This window comes from Thermobia domestica, chromosome 5 (genome assembly GCF_964235325.1).
Source record: "Thermobia domestica chromosome 5, izTheDome1.hap1.1, whole genome shotgun sequence".
Classification (NCBI taxonomy): domain Eukaryota; kingdom Metazoa; phylum Arthropoda; class Insecta; order Zygentoma; family Lepismatidae; genus Thermobia; species Thermobia domestica.
Window position 1 is genome coordinate 81,579,603 of NC_137458.1, and position 22,098 is coordinate 81,601,700.

Here is a 22,098-nt window from a genome sequence, read left to right on the forward strand (position 1 = left end):
TGGTAAATTTTGTAGACACAGGGTATGATTTTATGTTAAAGGTGCCCTGTTTGACGATGCTTCTGGACGTTAGCCTTTACTCCACCACCGATATTGCATTTCGAAAGAAAACGTTTGGTTGCAAATGTCAATCCGTTTCTGGAAACGACATCACATGCGTATCTGGTAGTGTGTTTGGCATACATGCACTCTTCTCTGGGCTTGAGCTGGGTCTGTTCGTGTGACACAATGCTACAACCCTTTATGGTTTCCCGAGTTCATGAAGGTGACTCACATAGTGGGTTGAGGGTTGCCGAGTTGGTTTGACAATTGTCGTTCAATAGTGGACGGATTTTCCTCAATTGCGTGGCATACCTTAGAATTGCGTGGCATACCTGGGGTGGCTGATCTTTGAAATGTTTACAATCTGTACGAATTGTCTAGATTCAACGAGTTTTTGTGCTGCGGTTAATGCTGCTTCCCCTTTGGTGAGACAAATATTTTGGGATGCTACCGTAGGGTTCTACCCGAGTTCGAACACATACAAAGAAGTTCAAATGTTATATGTTGCTGTGTACTTATTGTAATCACGACTAAGAACTGACTGAATATGCTGAGGGAGCGGCTACCTCTAAGTTAAATAGTGTGCTTACCACACTACCTCTTGGGTTAGTTTGACCTTGTACTTATAATCGATCACGTGGATACTGTACAGGCGCAATCTGTTTCGGTTGCGGGAATATTGGAAAACTTATGACTTAGACTTGTAATTTAAATCCATAAATATCATGTTTTACATGACAATTTATTGTACTACTAAGATATTACTATAATTTATCGTATTAATAACCAGTTGCAATATACACCACTCGACACTAACTGTAGTAGGAAATGATGTTAATTGGAAAAAATTATTTCAGCACCTTAACCCAAAATGAAGGAACTCAAAAGTTGGAAACTTACAGCATAAACGAAGACAGATTTGGGTATTTTGTACTTAATCCACAGCAAGATCTTAAGGTAAGTGAGTACAGTGAAGTTCCGATTGTCCTAGTTTCGATTAACCAAGGTTCCGTGCTACCCAAGTTTAATGCATACAAACAAACGGAAACTCATAAGCTAATCCAGTAACAAACATAAGCAGTCTGAAGGCTTTTGTTTCAGAAAGAAAACAAACAAAGCTGGCGTCGAGGTAACGACTCCTCCCAACGTAGGACAATTAAACGAGCGAGCTTTAATTGTCTCACCTCTTGAGTTTTAGTTTGATAAGGCACTGTTCCACGTCGAAAAGCAAGATGTCATGGCACCAGCTGACATTATGATGTAGCAAAGTGTATGCAATATAGATCCGGTCCATATTAGCTCGTATACCCTCGACTCTACCGCATTTATTTTAGAACACAGAAGACAAACTAACCTACGGGACAGGCGGAAAACCATATTTATAATATCTTAGTAGTATTTCGAGTAGTTGAGTATTTAGATAAACTGCAGGATAGCATATGATCAATTCTGGAAACAACTTCAAATAAGTAATCAGATAGTTATGTTGTCTACTGCTAGTAGTGCTTGAACTCTAAAGGCATTTTGTGTGCTGTGTACATATACAACAGATAACGTTTTATATGTTGTGTACATTAAAACGTAATTTTGTTGTGGGTGTACTGAGCAAGTTCTATATATTTCTTTTAGTATCAAATTGTCTTAACGAAATTCCTCAACCTTATTCAGTTATAATCAAAAGTGGATAACTTAAGATAACTTAAGGGAAACTAACTGTCTAATATTTGAAATTTGTAATATGTTGCGTTCCTATAACTCGCACAAGATGGTCAAGGCAATTCTTGAAACGATATGCATTGAACAACGTTATTCTCCGGTATATTCTTAATTTTGGTACTGTACTTATGGACACTAATTGAATAACGTTTTTTCGACATATTTCCCATTGCCTTACTTGTTTTAGGTTGTTAAAATGAAACTGGATTAAAACGAGTACCAGTTTTTTAACCCACGGTATTCTTTCATTTCAGCGCTATGGAACATGCTGAAATCCAAAGATAATTGTTTATGAGCTGATACATTTCTGTTATAATGAGCACCATTTCTTCTTTTTTATTTTTAGGTTAGCGTTAATACAGATATTTTTTCTTCAATTCTGTTGTTCTTGGTGTTACTCTCGAATAACATTATAATCAATATTGTGGCAGGGAGATTAAAGTAGGTTTAGAAAGTATCTTGAAACTCTCGTAGTTTTCAGAGTGTATTTTTTACTTTGACGATTGAATGAACACCTTAGCACACATAGTGTACTATTCTCTTGAGAATATAATTCTTTTGATTGATTTATATTAACTTTCCGGCGGGCTCGCTACCAAACTCCGTGCAGCATTGTTGCTTTCTTGAGATTTGTACGTAAGGCCTTACATGGTGCTTCTTATTACTTTAAAAATTTCTAGTTCATTATGTATCCATTTCGCACTCACTGGCCGCTGTCACCTGTCAGTAACATTTGAGCATTAAAACAAGGTACTTACATTTTGCAGCACTCAGTGCGGCACGTGCCTGATCATGTAACTAAATTCTTATTACGTTCCAAAGCGCCATTTCTATCTTCCACTGAAACTCGCCTCTATAACTGTACAGAAAACTGACATCGACTAATCAACTTCGCTTTCGTTACAGAAGAAAAAGATATTTTAATTATCAAGCTTTCAACGCTTTCGAAACTTATTATCGTAGTGAATTTAACATTAGAGTATGGGGAGCACATCTTGATTAAATCAGGAACCGGCAACGCCGGCAATTGATTACTATCAAGTTCTACTAATCAATCTGCTCTTTCGGTGTCCATTAATCTTATCATTGTCAACAAGTTGATGCAGTCTGTTAGGTTTCTCGATTGGACCAAGCATATGTTCAGCTAAGACAATTTCGTATCTCGAAGCTTCGTATCTTCGCGAGAAATGTAGATGCTGCTGCAATTCTCGTGTCATCCTTTAGGTGCGGTACTGATTTAGTCGCAACTATTTGGGAGAGATATTTGTAGCATTTGGCTTCTCTGTTTCCATTTTTGCTACGTATCTGACCGACGTACACTAATAAGGCTGAATCGCTTGAGTAATAGACAACTGTTTGTGTTTCAGCTGCAGAGCATGGAAACAATGAATCAATTGATTATAGATGGTCTATGATTCCTTGGAATAAACGGTCAAGAAAAACATATCAACAGTTGAGTACGTCTGATCAAACCAAGGTTGAGTCGTAATATGATGCATAATGTATCTGAAGAAGCTGCACCGTAGAACATATCAGGTCCAAACACATCAAGTATCCATCCATTCGTTGTTGTGAGCATTACCGACTTAACAAGATTTCGATGTTTGAAGGCACTCCACGTCTGAAATCAGTTGTTCTTAGTTTTGTTTAGGTACAAGTATATTCCATCCCAAACAATCACGCTTGAACGTTTTGTAATTGTTAAGAGAGTACGAGCAAATGCCGTTGTATTAGGGACTATTATCTCACGGAACAGTGCGGAAGGACGTAGAAAATGATCCACAAATGACTCCCTCAATGCTCCTCTAGCATGTGACATACATTAGTGAACACTACTGAATGGTATTTTGACAGGATTTGCAATTCTTACAAGAGAGTCATCTGTATATAATTTATAAAAGAACACGTACACGATGCAGCTTAATGAAGAGAAAACATTCATTCAGAAGGTCATTGAACTGTTCACGAATACGGCCAGTCAGACATTATAGCTTCCCATCTGACATTTGATCGTAGTGTGCCTGCCTGTCTGAGTCACGAAGTTCATCAATCACTTCAATTATTTCAGTTGCTGTAAGTATTGTGATTTCTTGAGTAGCTACAAATAATGCTTCATCAAACTCATTGAAATCGTTCATGTGCCTTAATCGTTCCTTGATGCATAAATAATGTGCAGTGGCGTAAACTTTGTTGACGAATAGTGTGTGGCACAGCAACAAGATCTGAATTCATACAGTCCGTATTACGAAGCATGCAGTTACGATGCGAATCAGGAACACTACGCAGCTGAGACGAGACTAGGAGTCTTGAATGTTGACACCAGGAATAGCTGTGTTGCAACCTTTATTCCTAGGCGAGTTTTTTTTTTTTTATAAACTCGTGAGTAACAACTTTTGTGGTACACACGTTCAGCAGATTAGATTCAGCTTGATCTTTTCTGTTTGATCACTACTTTTGTGGACACCCAGGATATTTCTTAGCGGGTGATGTATTCATTCTAGCGGAGTTATCAATGGCGAGTTAATTCATTCAAATCCACGCCCTAAATGACGCTTCCTCTTGTTTCTTCTGCTGTCTTATACCGATCGTATCTATTATCGAGAGAACTGTGCATGTGCTGCTAAGTTTGCTGTGCTCTTATTCTTTTTCCTCCAGGAAACAATTCCGACCTGCTGTAAACTGCACTCCACAAGCTGGTATTCGCAATTTCACTTAAAGCGTTTTCTATCTGATATTAAAATGTTCTTGATTTTTGAACTTTGAAACGCATATTCAGAACGCTGCTCAATTATTTCTAGAGATTGTATCGATACGAGACGAGGTGAGACTGGTCCTCGTCTCGGGCTGCTCTTCATTTGGAAAATAAATTATTTGTCTTGAATTCGAGACAATGTCGAGACTATTCTCGAACTCAATATCATCCCTAAGTATTTGTTAATTTAATTGCTTACTTTTCACGTCAGAGTTGTTTTTACTTTCTAATGTTTTTCTAACTGTACACTTCAAGCAAATACGGCATGGAATTGTTGCATCTAGCTTTTGTGTTCATGTTGGAACTGATTTTGCGAAGATAAGTCTCATTACACACAAATTCTATCCCTATTTAAGAAATGTTACGGAACTTTTCGGAACCCAGCTCTAGTACTATTGGATGTGGTTTGATATTGTCTCTTGGAAACCTCCTAAGAATTGCTTTTCTGTTTCTTACCGTTCTTTCAAGATCGAAAAAAGTACTTCTGGTTATATACTCTAATGTTAAATTCAACATGCGATAATTTTCGAAAGCGTTTTCTCAAGTTAACTTTTTTCTTCAGTATGAAAATCTACATTGGTTAGTGGATGTCAAATTGCTGTACAGCTGTGGGGAGTTTTCAGTGGAAAATGGAAATCCAACTTTCTTCTTTGCATTTTGTGTCAATAATAGTTGCATATATATTCTTAATTAAGAACTAGAGAAAACACGTTGGAAGGACGTAGCAGGACGTATGCAGCTGCGTGAGGCATATGAATCAACATTTAATAAATTATCCTTGGCCCCTTAATCAGTCCCCTCAATAAGCCCTGCCTCGCGTATCTCTTAACCTTCCTGTGGAAAAGGACTTATTGAATATCCTTAACTATATGGTGGTTATTCTGCTTCCTCTTGATGATTTTTAAAAATGTCTTCACCTTCAAACCCTGAAGATAAATGTGTGGAACATACAAAAGATCCCGATGAACTCCATCCGGGCGTAAATTAGACTGAACCTGACACTATAGCACTTATGAATTACCGTACAGTGTCGCACGTCCTGATAAAGACTCATCCTCTACCATTCCATAGGATCGACTTGTCCTAAAGGTAAGTGGTAAACATGTGACGGAAGTCTTGTCCTTGCTCGCTCTTCATGACTCTCATTTGTCGAGGGTGTACGACGGTTCTAAAATGTTTTCAGGCATTTAATCTCCTACGACACAAATGAACCGTTTTTATCAACCTATACATGAGAATCATTATGAAGGACTAAATATCTAGTATTCGTGGCTAAATCGTGGCTAAATATCTAGTATTCGAGCTTTGCCAGAGAAATTTGAATCTCTGTGGATATGTACCATCATGTCCAAAATTGTCGTTTATCTATAATTGTCTTCTCTTAAGAATATACTTTGATAATGATTTTGCCGCGTACTTTTAACACAGATACTATGTGTATAATCGGGAAATGTATATTTGTGGTAAATTTAATAGGAAAAGAATTATAAATGCGAAAATCATAATGAGTAAAATAAAATGTTGCTAAATAGCCAAGAAAATTTTATTTTCGTTTTATTGTTGTTATTTACTGCTCTTTTGACAGGAAATTTGCTACATACATGTCTTTGCCGATTATACAAGTACTAACATTATAAGAAATACTGGGCGAATTCCTTATCAAATTATATACATACAAAAACATATTTATAGACATGCGACAATAATTTTGGACATGAGTGTACCTCAGTGGGCAAGCCACTGTTTCCAGCGTACAGACATGTAGCAAGAAATATATTTCAGGTAGTGTCTAAGTTCTGCATAAATTTAGATTTTAGACAATACGTACAATGATGTATAAGATAGCACTAAAGTTTCAAGCTTGCACTTGTTCAGGGTACGGCCCCTTCCGGGAACACACAGTGCTAAGGTTCGGAGGAATCCACAGAATGCTGGGAGACCATAAAGAAGTGATTGGACACATAGAGATATTTGAGGACAAAGTTTTACTTTTCTCTATAATAACCATAAATATATGTTAGAGATTAAGAGGCCAAGGGCAATTTATTAAATTTTGATTCATATGCCTCATGCAGCTGTGGGTTTGGTTCTGCTACGTCCTTCCAACGTGTTTTCTCTAGTTCTTGATTGAGTATATGTATGCAAGTATTATTGACACAAAAATCAAAGAAGAAAGTGCGATTTCCATTTTCCACTGAAAACTCCCCACAGCTGTACAGAAATTTGATATCGACTAACCAATGTAGGTTTTCATAGTGAAGGAAAAAGATACCTTGAGTAAAGGCTTTCGAAAATTATCGCATATTGAATTTAACATTAGAGAATATAACCAGAAGTACTTTTTTCGACTTTAAAAGAACGGTAAGAAATAGAACGCAATTCTTAGGAGGTTTCCAAGAGACAATATCAAACCACATCCAATGGTACTAGAGCTGGTTTCCGAAAAGTTCCGTAACATTTCTTAAATAGGGATAGAATTTACTGAATTTGTGTGAAATCAGACTTATTTTCGCAAAACAAAATGCATCCCCATTGCTATCGATAAGGGGGGAATAATTTAATCTATCAAAGAATTAAAGATAGGACAATACAGAAGGGTTTAGAATTTAATTACTTTCTGAAAACGAAATACGTTTTGTTTTATATTTCCTTGAAACAAGTAAGGCATCGAGGCAGGCTTTGTAGATATCGGCGCCCTAGCCACTCGCTTATCAAAAGTAATTAAATTCAAAACAAAGGCCATCGCCAAATCTAATTGTAAGGCACAATATAAATAGCACTTGAAGAAGAACATAAGCAACAAATATCAAACATTATATAGGACAACATAATTTTCATAAAATACCAACATGTATTGGCATAGTAGACACTGATAGGTCAGCTTCATAAACAATAGACTAATCCATTTACACAAAACATTATGTTTTCACAATAATTACTAAATTTGAAAAATAAGTTCTTTAAAATTAACTAAATTAAAATTCCACAAGGCAAAAGTAAAAAATTAAATTGCTGCCTCAAAATTACATTAAAAGTATATTTAAGTGGAAAAGCAAACATTTTTCTAATGCATAATAAAGTTACGAAAGACGTTAAAGTTCGCGAAAGGCTCTAATAAAATTAAATTCAGAATAGTAATTCAAATAGTAACAAAAATAAACAATGCATGAAAAAAGTGCAACCATAAACAAGTAGCTTAAATATTAACTGGCAACAGGTCAAAATCACGAAATAAAATTCATATATATATGTATATATGTGTATATATACAGAAAGTCTCAAATATCATATAATATATATTATCTCATACATTTAAAACAAACACAGAAATCGAATAATCATAAATGTATACTAGATAAAATAGCTCAAGATGAAACAGGCTAAACAAGTTAATTCAAGCTCTCATGTAAATAGAATGGTGCAAATAAAAGAATAATTCATGCAAAAGGTAAACAAAATAGAAAATATATAAGACCTCAAAATGTAAACAAAAATAACAATAAAATATGTGGCATAATTCAAACTAAATAGCAGTGTCAATTCTTCTTAAACAAAAACACAAAATAAGTACTCACTTCAAACCATTCTGTATACCCTTACAAATAACCTGTTATTTCTTCAAGAATAAAACACACACAAAACACACAAAACATATACCCAAAAATCATATTAATTAACATCGCCATAATAAAGACGGAATAAACGGTGGCACACTCTACCTCGCCAAAAAATTTTGAACCACTCTGGTGCAAAGAAACACAAACAGATGCAAGCCCGAAACTTGGCAAGCAGTGAAGAACATAGGGAAATTGCTTGAGGAAACAACGAATAAGAGTCAATACCGGGAGATGGCACCCTGGGTAAGCAAACTGTACTCCTTTGCGGTCCACTCATTGCTCCCGTGCACAATTAACAAGAACACTAACAACAAGGCTACGTAAGAGTATACTAATCAATAAAAACTAAATCTGAAGCACCAAACTAAAACTTAACTCCAAAACGAACTTCTCAAAGTCACTTAGTAAAGTACTCAAAAACAACGCATCAGAATAATATAGGACGGTGCTATATCACAGAAAAAATTGCCACAATCTTACTCAAAATTTCCAATAATGGTGTCAGGGATAACCAAAAATTGCTGTCAGGAATATGTTCTCTCTTTCCTTTTCAAAATAATAGTAATAATGGTAATACCACTAACAATAGAAATTACTAAAATGAAATGTCCAAATTTTCGATCTATATGTTCCTGACTAGAGGAGGTTATATAAATACATTGTACAAGTTAAAATAGTAAAAGGAGAGATTTATAATTTAAAAAAGAAGAACCTTAATTCATTTCAGTCACAAATCTCAATGTTAATTAAAACACATTCTAAAAAGTGTACATTCGCAACAGTATACAGCGCGAAGAAAGCTGACCCATCAAACTCAAAGTTGCAAGAGGAAACTGATAGCAATACTAGCTGAAAATTCCAAAACAAAATACGGTACTGGCCTAACATAATATTTACAAAAGTAAAGAGCTTTATTCATAAAACGAAACCTTCTTAACTGAATACAAACGATAAGAGAAAAACTAATACGAGCAACAATAAATTTTCCTTTTTTTCCTCTTAAAAAAACAAACACGTCAAACATTGCACTGAATGTTAGAAACCTAAATGAAATGACACAAAACTATACCGAACTTCAAATATCGAAAATAATTAAATAAAAACCACTAACTTTACCAAAATAAGAATATAATAATAATTGAATATATAAAATGGAATGAAATGAAATCTTAGAGTTTTACGTCCCACTATTATGCCGGTGAGACTAAAGGAGACGGTGATGATGAGTAATGAATGAAATGGTGGAATGAAGAAAGTGAGCGAAACGGGAGAATCCCGAGGAAACCCACGCACACGGTGTTTGTTCACCACAAAATTCACTTGGCGAGGGCTGGGATCGAACCCGCGACCTCAAGCATGTAACGGTTAGAGATCTAAATCTCTATTCCGTAGTTTAAAAAAAAAACGGAAAGGTCTCTCGAGAGTCCGGATAATTTGGTTTAGTTTCCTACCCTGTAGTGCTTTCAGCTACTGACTAGAGGAAGCTTAGTATGGTTCTCCGTATGCTTGATTGTCAGCGCCAACGGTCATTTTTGGAACTACTCGTTCTACGTTTGAAAACTCGGGGTTGGACTAAATATAATAGTTTGGAATTGCTAAGGTGCAACATCACCTAAAAAGTGAAGTAAAAATCGGCGGAGAAAATGTCTTTACAATGTTTGAGAATTCTAAGTATAATTAATCGTGAAGTTATTACCAGAATTGTTATATAGAGCAATCCTAATATGAAGTTAATATATATATCTTCTTATCGTGAAGTGTGTTTGAGTAAGAAAAAGGATTTCGAAGTAAGTTTCATTACTAGTGACCATTTTGATTGTGATCAACATGTGATAATCGGTCATTTAAGGTGGTGTATTTCGTTATTGAATTTTGGAAGATCTCCTATTTTTCAATTTATACAGTAAATTGGTAAGTTCGTTAAATATATATATATATATATATATATATATATATATATATATATATATATATATATATATATATATATATAAGGTTAATATTTTTGTATCTATTTTGAAGATTGTTGTAATTCAATTCCTATTAGTTGTATCGAAAAGTCACTTGCTTAGATTTTTGTATTCAACTCTATTTGACCATATATAAATCATACAGTAAGAATTACCTTCTTTTCTTATTATATAATTAATCACTATATAAACCTTAGTTAGCACATTTGTATTTGACATTTTGAACTTTAGATGAGTAATTATTTACTTTTTCGATGTGATATAAATTCACGTCATTTTTAAAATAATAATACTAAAAATAATTCTCCCCGATTTAGCTGAGCTAGATTCCTATTCTGAACAATTATCCTGAATTAAAGGACCTGAAGCTAATATTCTATTCTGTGCAACTGCATTTTTGTTTAATTTTTTTTTTTTTATTTTCTAATGTGCGTTACAAGCACCAGACGTGAACGCTCTACCACTGAGTCACCGCGGCCCCCAATTGAAACATATACGAGGTAGATCAAAAACAGTCACATAAATCTGTTAAAATGTTACCGAAACTACTCAAAAATAGAACATTATCAACGCTAATAATTGAAAAAAACTGAGCTTCCTCATAACTAATAATAAGTAAATCCAAATAATCAAAATAATCCTATATACAAAATATACAATCGAACTAACAACGCCATAACCGAAACCTATAGTGAAGGGCGGTTGGGAGGGGCTCTCTTAAAGTAAAATTTAATAAAATTTTAGCGATGGGAGCTAAAATACTAAACCAACATAGATAAACATACTTCAGCAAGAAAAAATTTAGATACGCCCAAAACTATTTCCTGAAGGGTTGGTGGGCAGGGGAAAATTTCCACTACTCATAAAGGCGGGAGAAAAAACAATTCCCAGCAGCGAGAGGGCCACAGAGGTACCAAAAACTTATGGCACAATCCACCATGTTGCGACACCAATTAACTGTCGGGATAGAAACAAGAGGCACCTAAAAGGTGAGGGATAACAATACCATATTTGTATGAAATAAAACACATGATAAATCGGGGCGACTCCACCACTACACTTAGGCGACTAGAATCACGAGCAAAATTAGACAAGGTAATGAATATGAATTTAGTGTTAAAATAATATGAAAATAACCTATGCACTTTCATTGAGAATTGATAGCAATAATGACGTTAAGGAATAGATGGTAGAGCAAAGGAATAGCAACTAATTTTGAACAGTCTCAACCTAATTCGAAGTCGTTGCATGCTCCTCCTTTTTACTTCTCCATTCTCCTCGTTTTCAGCATGGTGATCTTTAGGCGCTATCCTAGAAGTTGCAGTGACTTGCAGGTAGGAATGTATTGATGATCTCCATGCTGAAAACTTGTCCGACAAACAACCATGACATTGAATGGCGGACGCAAAGCAAGGAGACTCCGATATGTCTTCCGTGGTGGTTGAGATCCAAAGACCAAGATCGTGCTCTCTCAGTTGCTTTTGACCTGCCTGTCCCTCTTACTTCAGAATGAGATGGCGCTGACACCACAAGATTTCCTGAGCGTGGTCGATTTCCCAAAACTGACATTGACCAAGTCCTTGTTTCTACATGTCGTCGACTCAACACAAAGTTATCACACTTGCTCCTGAGATTGCTAACGTTATCAGGTAAACGAACCAAAAGGAGACTCACCTGAGTCAAAGTACTTACTTCTATAATCTTTACTTCCTTGTTGTAACCTCGTGTCGTAGGTAAACGAACGAAACGGACGATGTCTTGTAGTAGCCTATAAGGGGCCAATGAGGTCGAACCAATTGAGAGAAGCAATTGATCTAACAAACAAATTAAAAGCGTAACGTGTCAAACTGAAAAGATGAAGGTTCTAAAGGTCGCTACCACTGTTTATTACAAATTACAAGTACAAAGACTTCGTTAATAACAGCAAACCAATAGTTAATTTATCTTTCAGAATAAAGTCAGCTAGCGACGTACAACAGAATATTGATGTTAATCACATCAGGCAGTGAACTCTTGAGGGCTGCTTGGCTTGCATTGAGGACTGGATGAATTTCCACATGAAATAAAGATGTCGTGGTTTGTCCTTACTTCTTATCCCGTAACATAAGAGTGCTTGGGTCTCATATAGAACATAATTGGTGGCTGCAAGAAGGACTGTCATAAATGAATGTACATTTCAATGTATCTAGAAGCGTATACCTGTATGTCTCCGTATGTAGTAAATTAATGAGTAATAACTAGAAGTAACATAGCTATTGCTTCTAAAGCTGTTCTTTCCATTTAAATAACTTTCAGATTTTCCTGAATTCTCCGGATGAACTTCCTCAAACTACAAAGAATTACTTTGTGTATCCTGGAAATCAAAAGATACATATTGTAGTGGTGGATTTGTTTGCAACAAAGAGCACACCTGACGTTAGAGGTCTCTCAATCAGCCAGAGGAAATGCTTGTTTCCAGAGGAATATAAGATGGATATAAACCCTGTCTATACTCCAGTTGCCTGCAGATTGCAATGCAAATTTAAGCATTCAATAGACAAATGCAAGTGTATGCCTCACCTCTTTTACAATTATGGTAAGTGAACTGTTCTCTTTATTTATTTATTTATTTATTTATTTATTTATTTTTCTTTTTTTTTGTAATTGGAACGTAAACTGAACTAACGTTAGGAAAATTTAATACAGAATGAAATGAAAAGTATAAACTGCAATTGGATTTTCAGGGTACTGTGTTTTATGTATGCCGTGTGTTCTGTTTGGACCATATTTTTAGTTCTTAGATCATGCAATTCTTCCATTGCTGTAAAATCAACTTTAACTTTCTTTTATATGCCAGTAGATCTAAAATTGTGTACTATTGTTCCGAAGGATTGATATATTTACTTCATTTTCTAGGCAACTACGAAGAATGTGATATCAATGGCCTTGCTTGCATTGCTGAAGAAATAGAAAGTAAGTAGATGGACATATTAATTATAAAAAAAGACTTGAATTCTTCTTAACCCTTCTCGTCAATATTAATAGATTTATAAATAAATATTCTATACGCTATTAATTTTAAAGCTGAATAGAAACCAAACTGAACCAGCAAGATCTGAGTAGCGCAGGTGGTAGAATTTATAACTTTGTGTAATTATGAAAACACCATTAGAGCTAAACCTTATGTTATATTAAAAGATGTTATGATAGAGATTTTAATGTAAATAAAATTAGCTTTCATTCTGACAGTTTCCCTTATTTTAAAAAAAACTTCCCTAGTACTTATGATAAAATTGAAACCCTTTCCTAAATGCTGGAACAAACAAGTCTGATTTTAGCAACATTATATGATAAGACGTATACCAGGAGAAATGAATTGATGGCAAACAGTGGATTGAAACCTTAAACTCTCTTCTAGAATACTCAACTAAACTCCAATTTATTACTTTCAGTTTATTTATAAAGCTAACATAGAATTCCTTATCTGCGTGAATATAATTTGATATCTTTAATAAAGAAAAAATATACATTTTTGTTTGTGTTGCGCATTCACAGGGAGGAGAGTGAATTCATATTATCTGAATTTTGCATTTTCTATTCATAAATATCGAAAGTGAGGAAACAGCTGAACCATTTACAATATGTTTAACTGTAGTTTTCCTATTGCGTATTGATTCTAATATGTAACCATACTAGGGAAAGTATAAATTTCTTCAACGAGTAATATCGGCACAATTTAAAATGATCTTGGAATTTTGGTCGATCTGCGTTCCAATAAATTCATTCAAATATAGTACATTACAAAGGGAGAAACAAGTGTTCCAACATACACACTATATTTTTCAAAGTAATTTCAACGAATGTATTCCTTCCGTGTGAAGAGTGGATATTTCACCTAGTTTGGGTATCGTTGAGTACTGGTAGAGAATAATTCTGAATAATAGTAAATCAGACAGAATAATAGACACTGAAATTACCTTAATTCTTCATTGATGATACTTCTTGATCTTATTCCTTTTTAAAGTTCATAGTTATTTCAAAGAGTTATGATGCTGCTTTTTTAAAAAAAATAATTATTGCATGTTTATTTTATAAGCTTAGAATAAAATTGTTTTATGTACAACAAAATAGATCACCTTCCCTTATATTTTACGACGTGAATACAAATAAGATAATGAAAATAATTCTTTGCCAGGTTTATACTAAACAATTTAGTGTTATATCTACAGCATCTAATCTCATCAGGTACTGTTTCTTCACTCTCGTCTGTTGAAAATGTATGTGGAAACTGAGCAAAGGGTTCAACAAGTGTCCTTGAATAGTTGATTTTTTATATATGTATGCATTCATTTTTGCATAATTTTAAGTTTTAGAAAACTGTAGATAGCGTATGTATTTAATTTAATGACTGAAGTACAATACACAAGTCCTCTTCATTGTTCTGGGAATGGATAATTTATGATGATCATGCTATTCTAAAATTGACTCAATCTCTAAATATATTTTGTGCTAATCCCATTACTCATGTTTAACGAAGAAAGTACAGTGTTCACTTAGCGAGACTAAACTTTACAAAATTCTATTCGAAATATCGATATTTTTACTATACTAATTTTATATGGATATAAAATAATATATAACCTTTATGTGGATATAACCTAACACAACAGAAATGTTGCTTTCCTACAAAGGAAAGGTGCGATTGTATTTAAGTTTATTAGACTAAAATTGAGATAGGCGGATTTTAGTTGTTAGAAACGGCAGATGTATCAAAAAATGTTTGAACCTCATAAAGCAATCCATTTACTAGTGACAGTTAAAATTTTAAGCAATAAGGAGATGCAGTCTAAGTGCCAACGTTTAAGGTAATATGAATATATTCATCGAGTAAAATTTTTAAATGTTCTCACTAACGCATTATGCTTTATAATCAGCTGCCAGTAATGAAGAAGGTTGTGGATGCTACCCAACCTGTGATGAAGAGAATTATGTAGCTAAAACAGCTGCAAAGGACAAGTAAGTCAATCATATATTTAAGAAAATTTTGAATTGGTTATGATTAATAATCGTGTACTCTGTATTCAAAGTGTTAATCTTTATTCTAATATATTACGTCCTTACCTGCTTGTTTACAAAAATATGGCGTCCTTTTCAGCAGCGAGATTATTTATGTGAACCTACAGCTTAACATGAATTCCGAAGCACATGAGTTCCCACGGGGATTCAATTTTGAATCTTCCAGGCCGCACACGCGTACGCGAAAAAAATAAACCCACAGACGATCCAACATTATGTACTCTATTAGTCATTATGAATATTTATGAAATCAAAAATACAAACTTTTGTCTGTCCTATTTTTATTTAAATTTAAGAAAGAATATTAAACGTCTAGCGTTCACCTCAACTGTTTTCAAATATATTCCTGAATAATATGTAATTTCAATTTTTATCATGAGTTGGACACATCAGAAAATATATGTACATGTTTATGCATTTAAATCCGGCATAATGTATGAATTCTTAGCTTAGGTGGTAAGTCGATATTCCATTATAAAGTTTAGATATTACTCTCTCTCTTTCTCTCTCTCTCTCTCTCTCTCACACACACACACACACACATATATATATATATATATATATATATGGGTGGGTGTGTACGAGGGTGAGCTGATAAGTTCTCGGCCCGACAAAGAAGGACTTGAGCTGCAGGCATAAAAGTGTAAGCCTATTGAACATAGTCCCCTCGAAGGTCAACGCACTTGACACTTCGATGCTGCAACTTCTCCAACCCCTTCAAAAAAAATATTTCTCAAGTTCTGCAAAAAAACTGTTCCGCAGCTGTTATCACCTCTTCATCACTGTGAAATTTCTGCCCTTTCAATGCTGTTTTGAGTTTTGGAAACAGATAATAATCAGAAGGGGCAAGATCTGGCGAGTAAGGTGAGTGGTCAATGCACTGAAACCCATGTCCCTTAGAAAATCCATTGTTCTGCCAGCCTTGTGGACGGGAGCATTGTCCTTCAAGAACAAGACACATTGTGTCAACTTTCCCCGGTTTTCTTTAATAGCGTCCTTTACCTTAGCCAGAAGACTGCAGTAATACTCTGCAGTTATGGTTTGGCCCTTTGGAAGGTAGTCTGAGAGCAAACCACCATCCTTATCCCAGAATATTGAGGCAAGTACCTTGCCTTCGGACTTCTGTGCTTTGAATTTTTGGGGCCTTGGAGATCCTGAGTGGCGCCACTCGCATGACTGCAGTTTGGTTCCGGAATCAAAGTAATGCAACCACGTTTCATCCTTGGTAACAAACCGATTCAAAAACTCGTCCGTGGAGTTCGCAAAATGCCGTAAAATCACCTGCGATGATGTCACACGTTCGCGTTTCTGATCCGCGTCCAAATATTTCGGAATTCATTTCGCAGAACGCTTGCGCATGTCCAACTGATCGTGGATTATTGAACCAATACGTTCTTTAGATATGAGCACTTTGTCAGCTATCTCGTGAACCGAAATCCGTCTGTTGCTCAAAATCAGGTCATGAATCTGGTCCACTTTTTCCAGAGTTGACACTGAAGCTGGCGTGCCACACCTGTCACCATCCTCTGTTGAAAATTCACTACGCTTGAAGTTCGCACACCATTTCTTCACAGTGCAGTATGAAGGACACTGTCCACCCAATGTGTCTAACATGGAACCATGGATATCCTTGGGCGACTTCTGTTGCAGGAAGAACTTCGTTACACCTCGCAACTCCTCTTTGGTGAAATTTACATCTGGCTCCACCATCGTTCATTCAATTACCTGTAAAATAAAAAAAAAGTTCATGTTAAAATCGTGAAATTTGGTACTCAACATATAAAAGATCAATATTTTGCATGGCATCAATTACAACAGAGTAGTACATTCGGAATGGGGTCGGGCCGAGAACTTATCAGCCTACCCTCATATATATATATATATATATATTAACGTTTTTACAGAGGTATTGCGACATAAAGTCATACAAATACCATGCAAACTAAATATTGTATTGCAAAGCGCGATACCCTTATAATTATAATTTATTACCAAAGTAAGCTACTTTTGTAACTAAAACTGTACGTCATTGTGTTTCTTTCAAGGCAGAACTATTTCGATGTCGATGTCAAATATACTATTGAACGTACAATAATAAATATACAATCTCTTGAAAACCTAACATTTTCCTTATTCGTATTTTAGGTACCAACCCACAACAAACTAAACGTCATATCGTTATAGATTTCACTAACCATAAACTTTCATTTTAAAGAAAATTAAACCTCTGTGTTTTCTGATTTCGCAAGAAAAGTCGCCTCAGTGCCAGAGCGCTTATCTCTGGTGCGCGGAGTCCATTCTTCGATATCAGGCCAATTAAATTTGTGGTAGATAACATCGTGTCCATGTATTTTCTCTGGTCACTGTAGTTTCCTCCCACATTTTCCTTGTATTGATTCTTTCATCATCATTCACTTTCCTTAATTACACATCTCCTTTAACCTAAATTGCATAATCTCGGGACGTTAAACAAAAAGATGTAATTTCATTCCGAATTAGAAAATAAATAATGAGAAAGAAGTAAGAAAACAGCTGGTAAAACACGTTTAAAACGAGGATTTATGTTTTGCTATTCCTTTCCTCATTCCGCCTTTTTCGGTATCTTTATTCTACCAATCGGGAATAAATCTACAAAGTACCTTTACAATTCAATAAAAGCCAATGACTCCTACTTGGTAACACGGACTCATACTAACAGAATATTACTCTAGCTCTTTAAAACCAATGGGCTATAAAAGCAATTGAATAACAGAACAATATGTTGAATTATTTACCGAAGTTACCCTAATTATAATTACCACGCTGCAGAGATCCCTGACCAATAATTGTTTATTGTACTTCCATTTTTTATTACTATTTCTGCTCGTGTTGCAACTCATGTATGTATTTCCCTAACCAATATGCATCTTCAGCCTTGTTTCTATTCTTTATCTTTTTAATATATTTTAGTTAATAATAAATTGTTTGCTTTTAGGTTTGGAGGTGAATATGCAGGAATGTACGGATATTTCTTCTGTATGTTGGCGTTTCCTTCAGTTGGATATACAAGAGATGTGCTGTTTGGAAAATTGGAAATGCTCGGTAAGTCATATTTAATTTCCTTTTTTTCATTGACGTGTGCAATTTACTATTATTTTCATATATATTACTCTCAATTTTACTTACAATTTGTAGGGTCAGATTTAAACACATAAATTTTGAATTCAGATTACATTTCATTGTTTATGTAAAATATTTCGTTGAACTTAAGTTTCATACTACATTATAAAATTCTCCCTTGCCATAGGTATCTGGGTTCGATTTTCGGTGGGAGCACGTGTGATTTAAATACCAAGTTAAGCTGTAAATCCATGTGCCATAGATCCTGAATGTTCATAGAAACTTTAAACTTCTATGTAACGAACAAAGTAAAATTTTACATATCTGTTTCTTTCTGTTTCTCTCTTTAAAGATAATTGTAGTGGTTCTGGGTACGTTTTTCCATTCAAAATATTCAAAAAGAAAGTCGATTATCCAAGAATAGATGTCCTTTATTTTTTCTAAAAATTCTATAATGTTTGTCATACCTTATATAGGACCTGATGAACAGCCATTCACGACACGAAAGTTAAATTTGTTCTCTCTATTTCTTTTAAGGACTTTTCGTATGCATGTATTCTACAGAATTTTAAAACATTTTCACATCCACTTATCATAGGTGCCTTTGGGTTCAGCACAGCAACAAAGCTCTGCGTCAATAAGTGAATTACAAAATCTATTCATTTTGAAATCTGTCACTATCAAGCATAACTATTGAAGTGATAATATATCAAGTATAATACTCTTTGAGAAAATAGTGAATTGATCAATGACAATGCACTTAAGAATGTCCCTGTCTTTGGCATTAACGTATTAATTTTGTTGCAATTGGAAACATATATAGAGAGAGGTGTTCTCAAGTAGTTGTGGAGCATATTTTAAAGTAAAGTAAATTCTGAAATACAGGGTTTGTCCGGAAAGTAATAGGACTGAGTCGATTTTAAAAAAAAAATATTGAGCCAATCGTTACAATTCTTTAAAAACTTTCAAAATAGGCTCCTTCTGCGTCGATGCAGCGCTGCCAGCGCGATTTCCAAGCATTGAAGGCGTCACGGAAGTAATTCTCCGGAATAGCCTTGAGAGCCGCGGTGCAAGCTGCTTGGATCCCCTCTTTCGTCTCAAAATGCTTGCCTTTCATCGGGCGTTTCAGGCGAGGAAACAAAAAGAAGTCCGGGGGCCACATCTGGGCTGTAGGGCGGCTGCGGAAGCGTTGGGATGCCGGCCTTGGTCAGGTAGCTGTTAACAAGAAAGGCAGTGTGAGCCGAGGCGTTGTCGTGGTGCAGCTTCCAGTCGGCTCCGATGTCTGGTCGGACCCGATTGTCCCTTCGTTTGAGTCTCTTGAGCACTTCCACGTAAAACTTGGCGTTGACTGCTTGTCCAGGAGGAACAAATTCATGGTGGACGATGCCTTTGATGTCAAAAAAGACAATGAGCATCGCTTTCACTTTGGATTTGCTCATTCTTCCCTTTTTTGGGCGAGGAGACGCCGGCGTGTGCCACTCGGAAGATTGCCTCTTTGTTTCGAGATCACACTCAAAGATCCATGATTCATCACCTTTGATTACGTTATTCAAAAATTGGAGGTCACTTTCACACATGTTCAAATTTTCTTGCCACAATTCCACTCGCCGCAATTTCTGGTCGTCAGTGAGCACTTTTGGGACAATCTTCGCGCACACCTTGCGCATGTTCAAATGCTCCGTCACAATTTCATGAACCACAGTTTTTGGTAAATTTAACATCTGGGCAATTAAACGAATACTTAGTCGACGGTCTGAGCTCAAAACTTCGCGCACACGAGTCACATTGTCGGTGTTTGTCGAAGTCGAAGGTCTTCCAGCGCCGGTCTTCATCGGCGACCTCTTCCCGGCCCTCCAAAAGGGCCTTGTGCCACCGAAACAAACCACTTCTTGCTAAAGCATCATCTGGTTAAGCCTGCTTGATCATATCAAACGTCTCTGTCGCAGATTTACCAAGTTTAACACAGGATTTAATCGCGTACCTCTGCTCTAACGAACGCTGCATTTTCGGCTTGCACCACTCACAGAAACACGTCGCGCGAAAAAGCCTGTCCTGACTCTCCGTGTGCTCGGAGACAGCTGACCAGCCGCTCGTTCGTTAGCTAGGAACACCCTCTACCGGATCCAGTCGGTTCGCGTACGCTCCGAAATACAGTCATGACAGAATAAAATCAGTCCTATTACTTCCCGGACAAACCCTGTATATGTTTAAATTCTACAAACTTTTTACCTATTGAGGGGGAAAAGTGTCCAAAGACGAGTCATATACCAATTGGTACTTATCATTAAGTTGAATAAAATTATAAATGTCGTTATAAAGGATCAAGCATAATCTCTAATAAAACCCATAAAAAGGATTTCTTTAAACCCTAAATATCGATTTTGTACAACAACCATATCAACATATTTTATTATTCACCATCTGCTTGAATTTAAAATAAAGATGTATTAAAAGACTCAGTTCATATATATATAATATATCAATCTCAAGCTACAATCTTGATTGTTTTAAATACTTTATAGAACAATCTTAACATTTAATATAATGCTCCCAAAATTATAGCTATATTAAAAAATATATTGCAGTACTTTCTTAACATATACACAATAATATAAATGATAAACAGAGCTTAAGCAGCGCTTGGACTGACTGTTAAGAAAAGCCAAAAATGTTTACAATACTCTAACGTTTTGTCTTTATAAGAATTAGTAGCACAATCAGGATAAAGTTTAGGTTTAGATTTAGTATATAAACAGAAAAATTCTTGACAAAACCGGGAACAATTTTATTAGTTTATTACGTAGTCTTGATGATAAAAAGGGATATCAAACTCGAAAATATGCGATTGAATTTACGTGATGTTGTTCTTAATAAAATTGTTAATGACTTAATATGTACACCTTTACTTCTTATTATTGATTACATAACAGGAAAAATTACAGCTTATATGAATATTGCATTATCGAAGTTGAGTAATGAATAAATTTTGCAATAACTACATTATACAAGCCCGATACTCAGAACTTTTCTCTAGACACTTCAAAATATAGAGAAAAGTATATTAGTCGTTGACTTTGAAATACGTTTGATTACGTACATAATTATTTTCGCTTTTATTAAACCAAAAATGAAGAATTTGACATAACTTTAAAATGTTATTATATTACTTATTTCTTGCCTTGCTAGCACTTCCAAGCTTTCTCAGTTTATAATATGTTCTGTGTTTGAATACATGTTTATGAATAGCGGCTTTCCCCCTCTGTAATATAAATTCATCCCTGTGTCGTTTATTCTTTCTTCTAATGTCTTCCCTGTTTCCCTTAAGTAATTCATATCTTACTGTATTTCTTTTAATTCTCTATTTGTTGTATCTCACTTATTTTCTCTTATCCCCATTGAAATAAACCCAGTATACTTTCATCTCCTCTTCTATATGTTCTTAATCTTCCTTCATTCAACATATTCTTAAGAATTTCTCCTTTATCCCCAATGATATCTACCGAAGCAATATGTTTTCTCCTACTTCTCCCAGTGTTTTTCTTTTAATCTCCCTTGTTCCTTGTTCTCTATCTTTAATTTGCTCCATTTGTGTCTGTTTCTTGCTGTATCCACTTTCAAGTAGCAATTTATGGATTTTCTATGTTTTCTTTTCTTACCACACCATAATAATCTTTACGGTATTACAGTACATGTTAAAGTACATGTCCAAAATTTTCATCTAACTTTTCTTTTATTCATACTTATATCTCTTTTATTTACATCATATCATTGTTCATATATGAACACTACGTACGACCAAGCATAATTCTAAGTTGGAATATTTAAAAGTAGTACTTCAGAATGAGTT

The 22,098-nt window shown here is 35.1% G+C and overlaps 1 protein-coding gene across 1 annotated transcript in view; it reads left to right on the top strand.

The window, feature by feature from the left end:
• Positions 1-22,098, top strand: part of LOC145685147 (uncharacterized) — a 58,482-nt gene that overhangs the window by 31,356 nt on the left and 5,028 nt on the right. Inside the window, exons 5-9 of the mRNA XM_081757498.1 lie at positions 900-999; positions 12,393-12,672; positions 12,993-13,049; positions 15,011-15,092; positions 18,127-18,233. Of these exons, the coding sequence (XP_081613624.1) occupies positions 900-999; positions 12,393-12,672; positions 12,993-13,049; positions 15,011-15,092; positions 18,127-18,233 (626 nt within the window). The remainder of the gene's footprint in view (positions 1-899; positions 1,000-12,392; positions 12,673-12,992; positions 13,050-15,010; positions 15,093-18,126; positions 18,234-22,098) is intronic.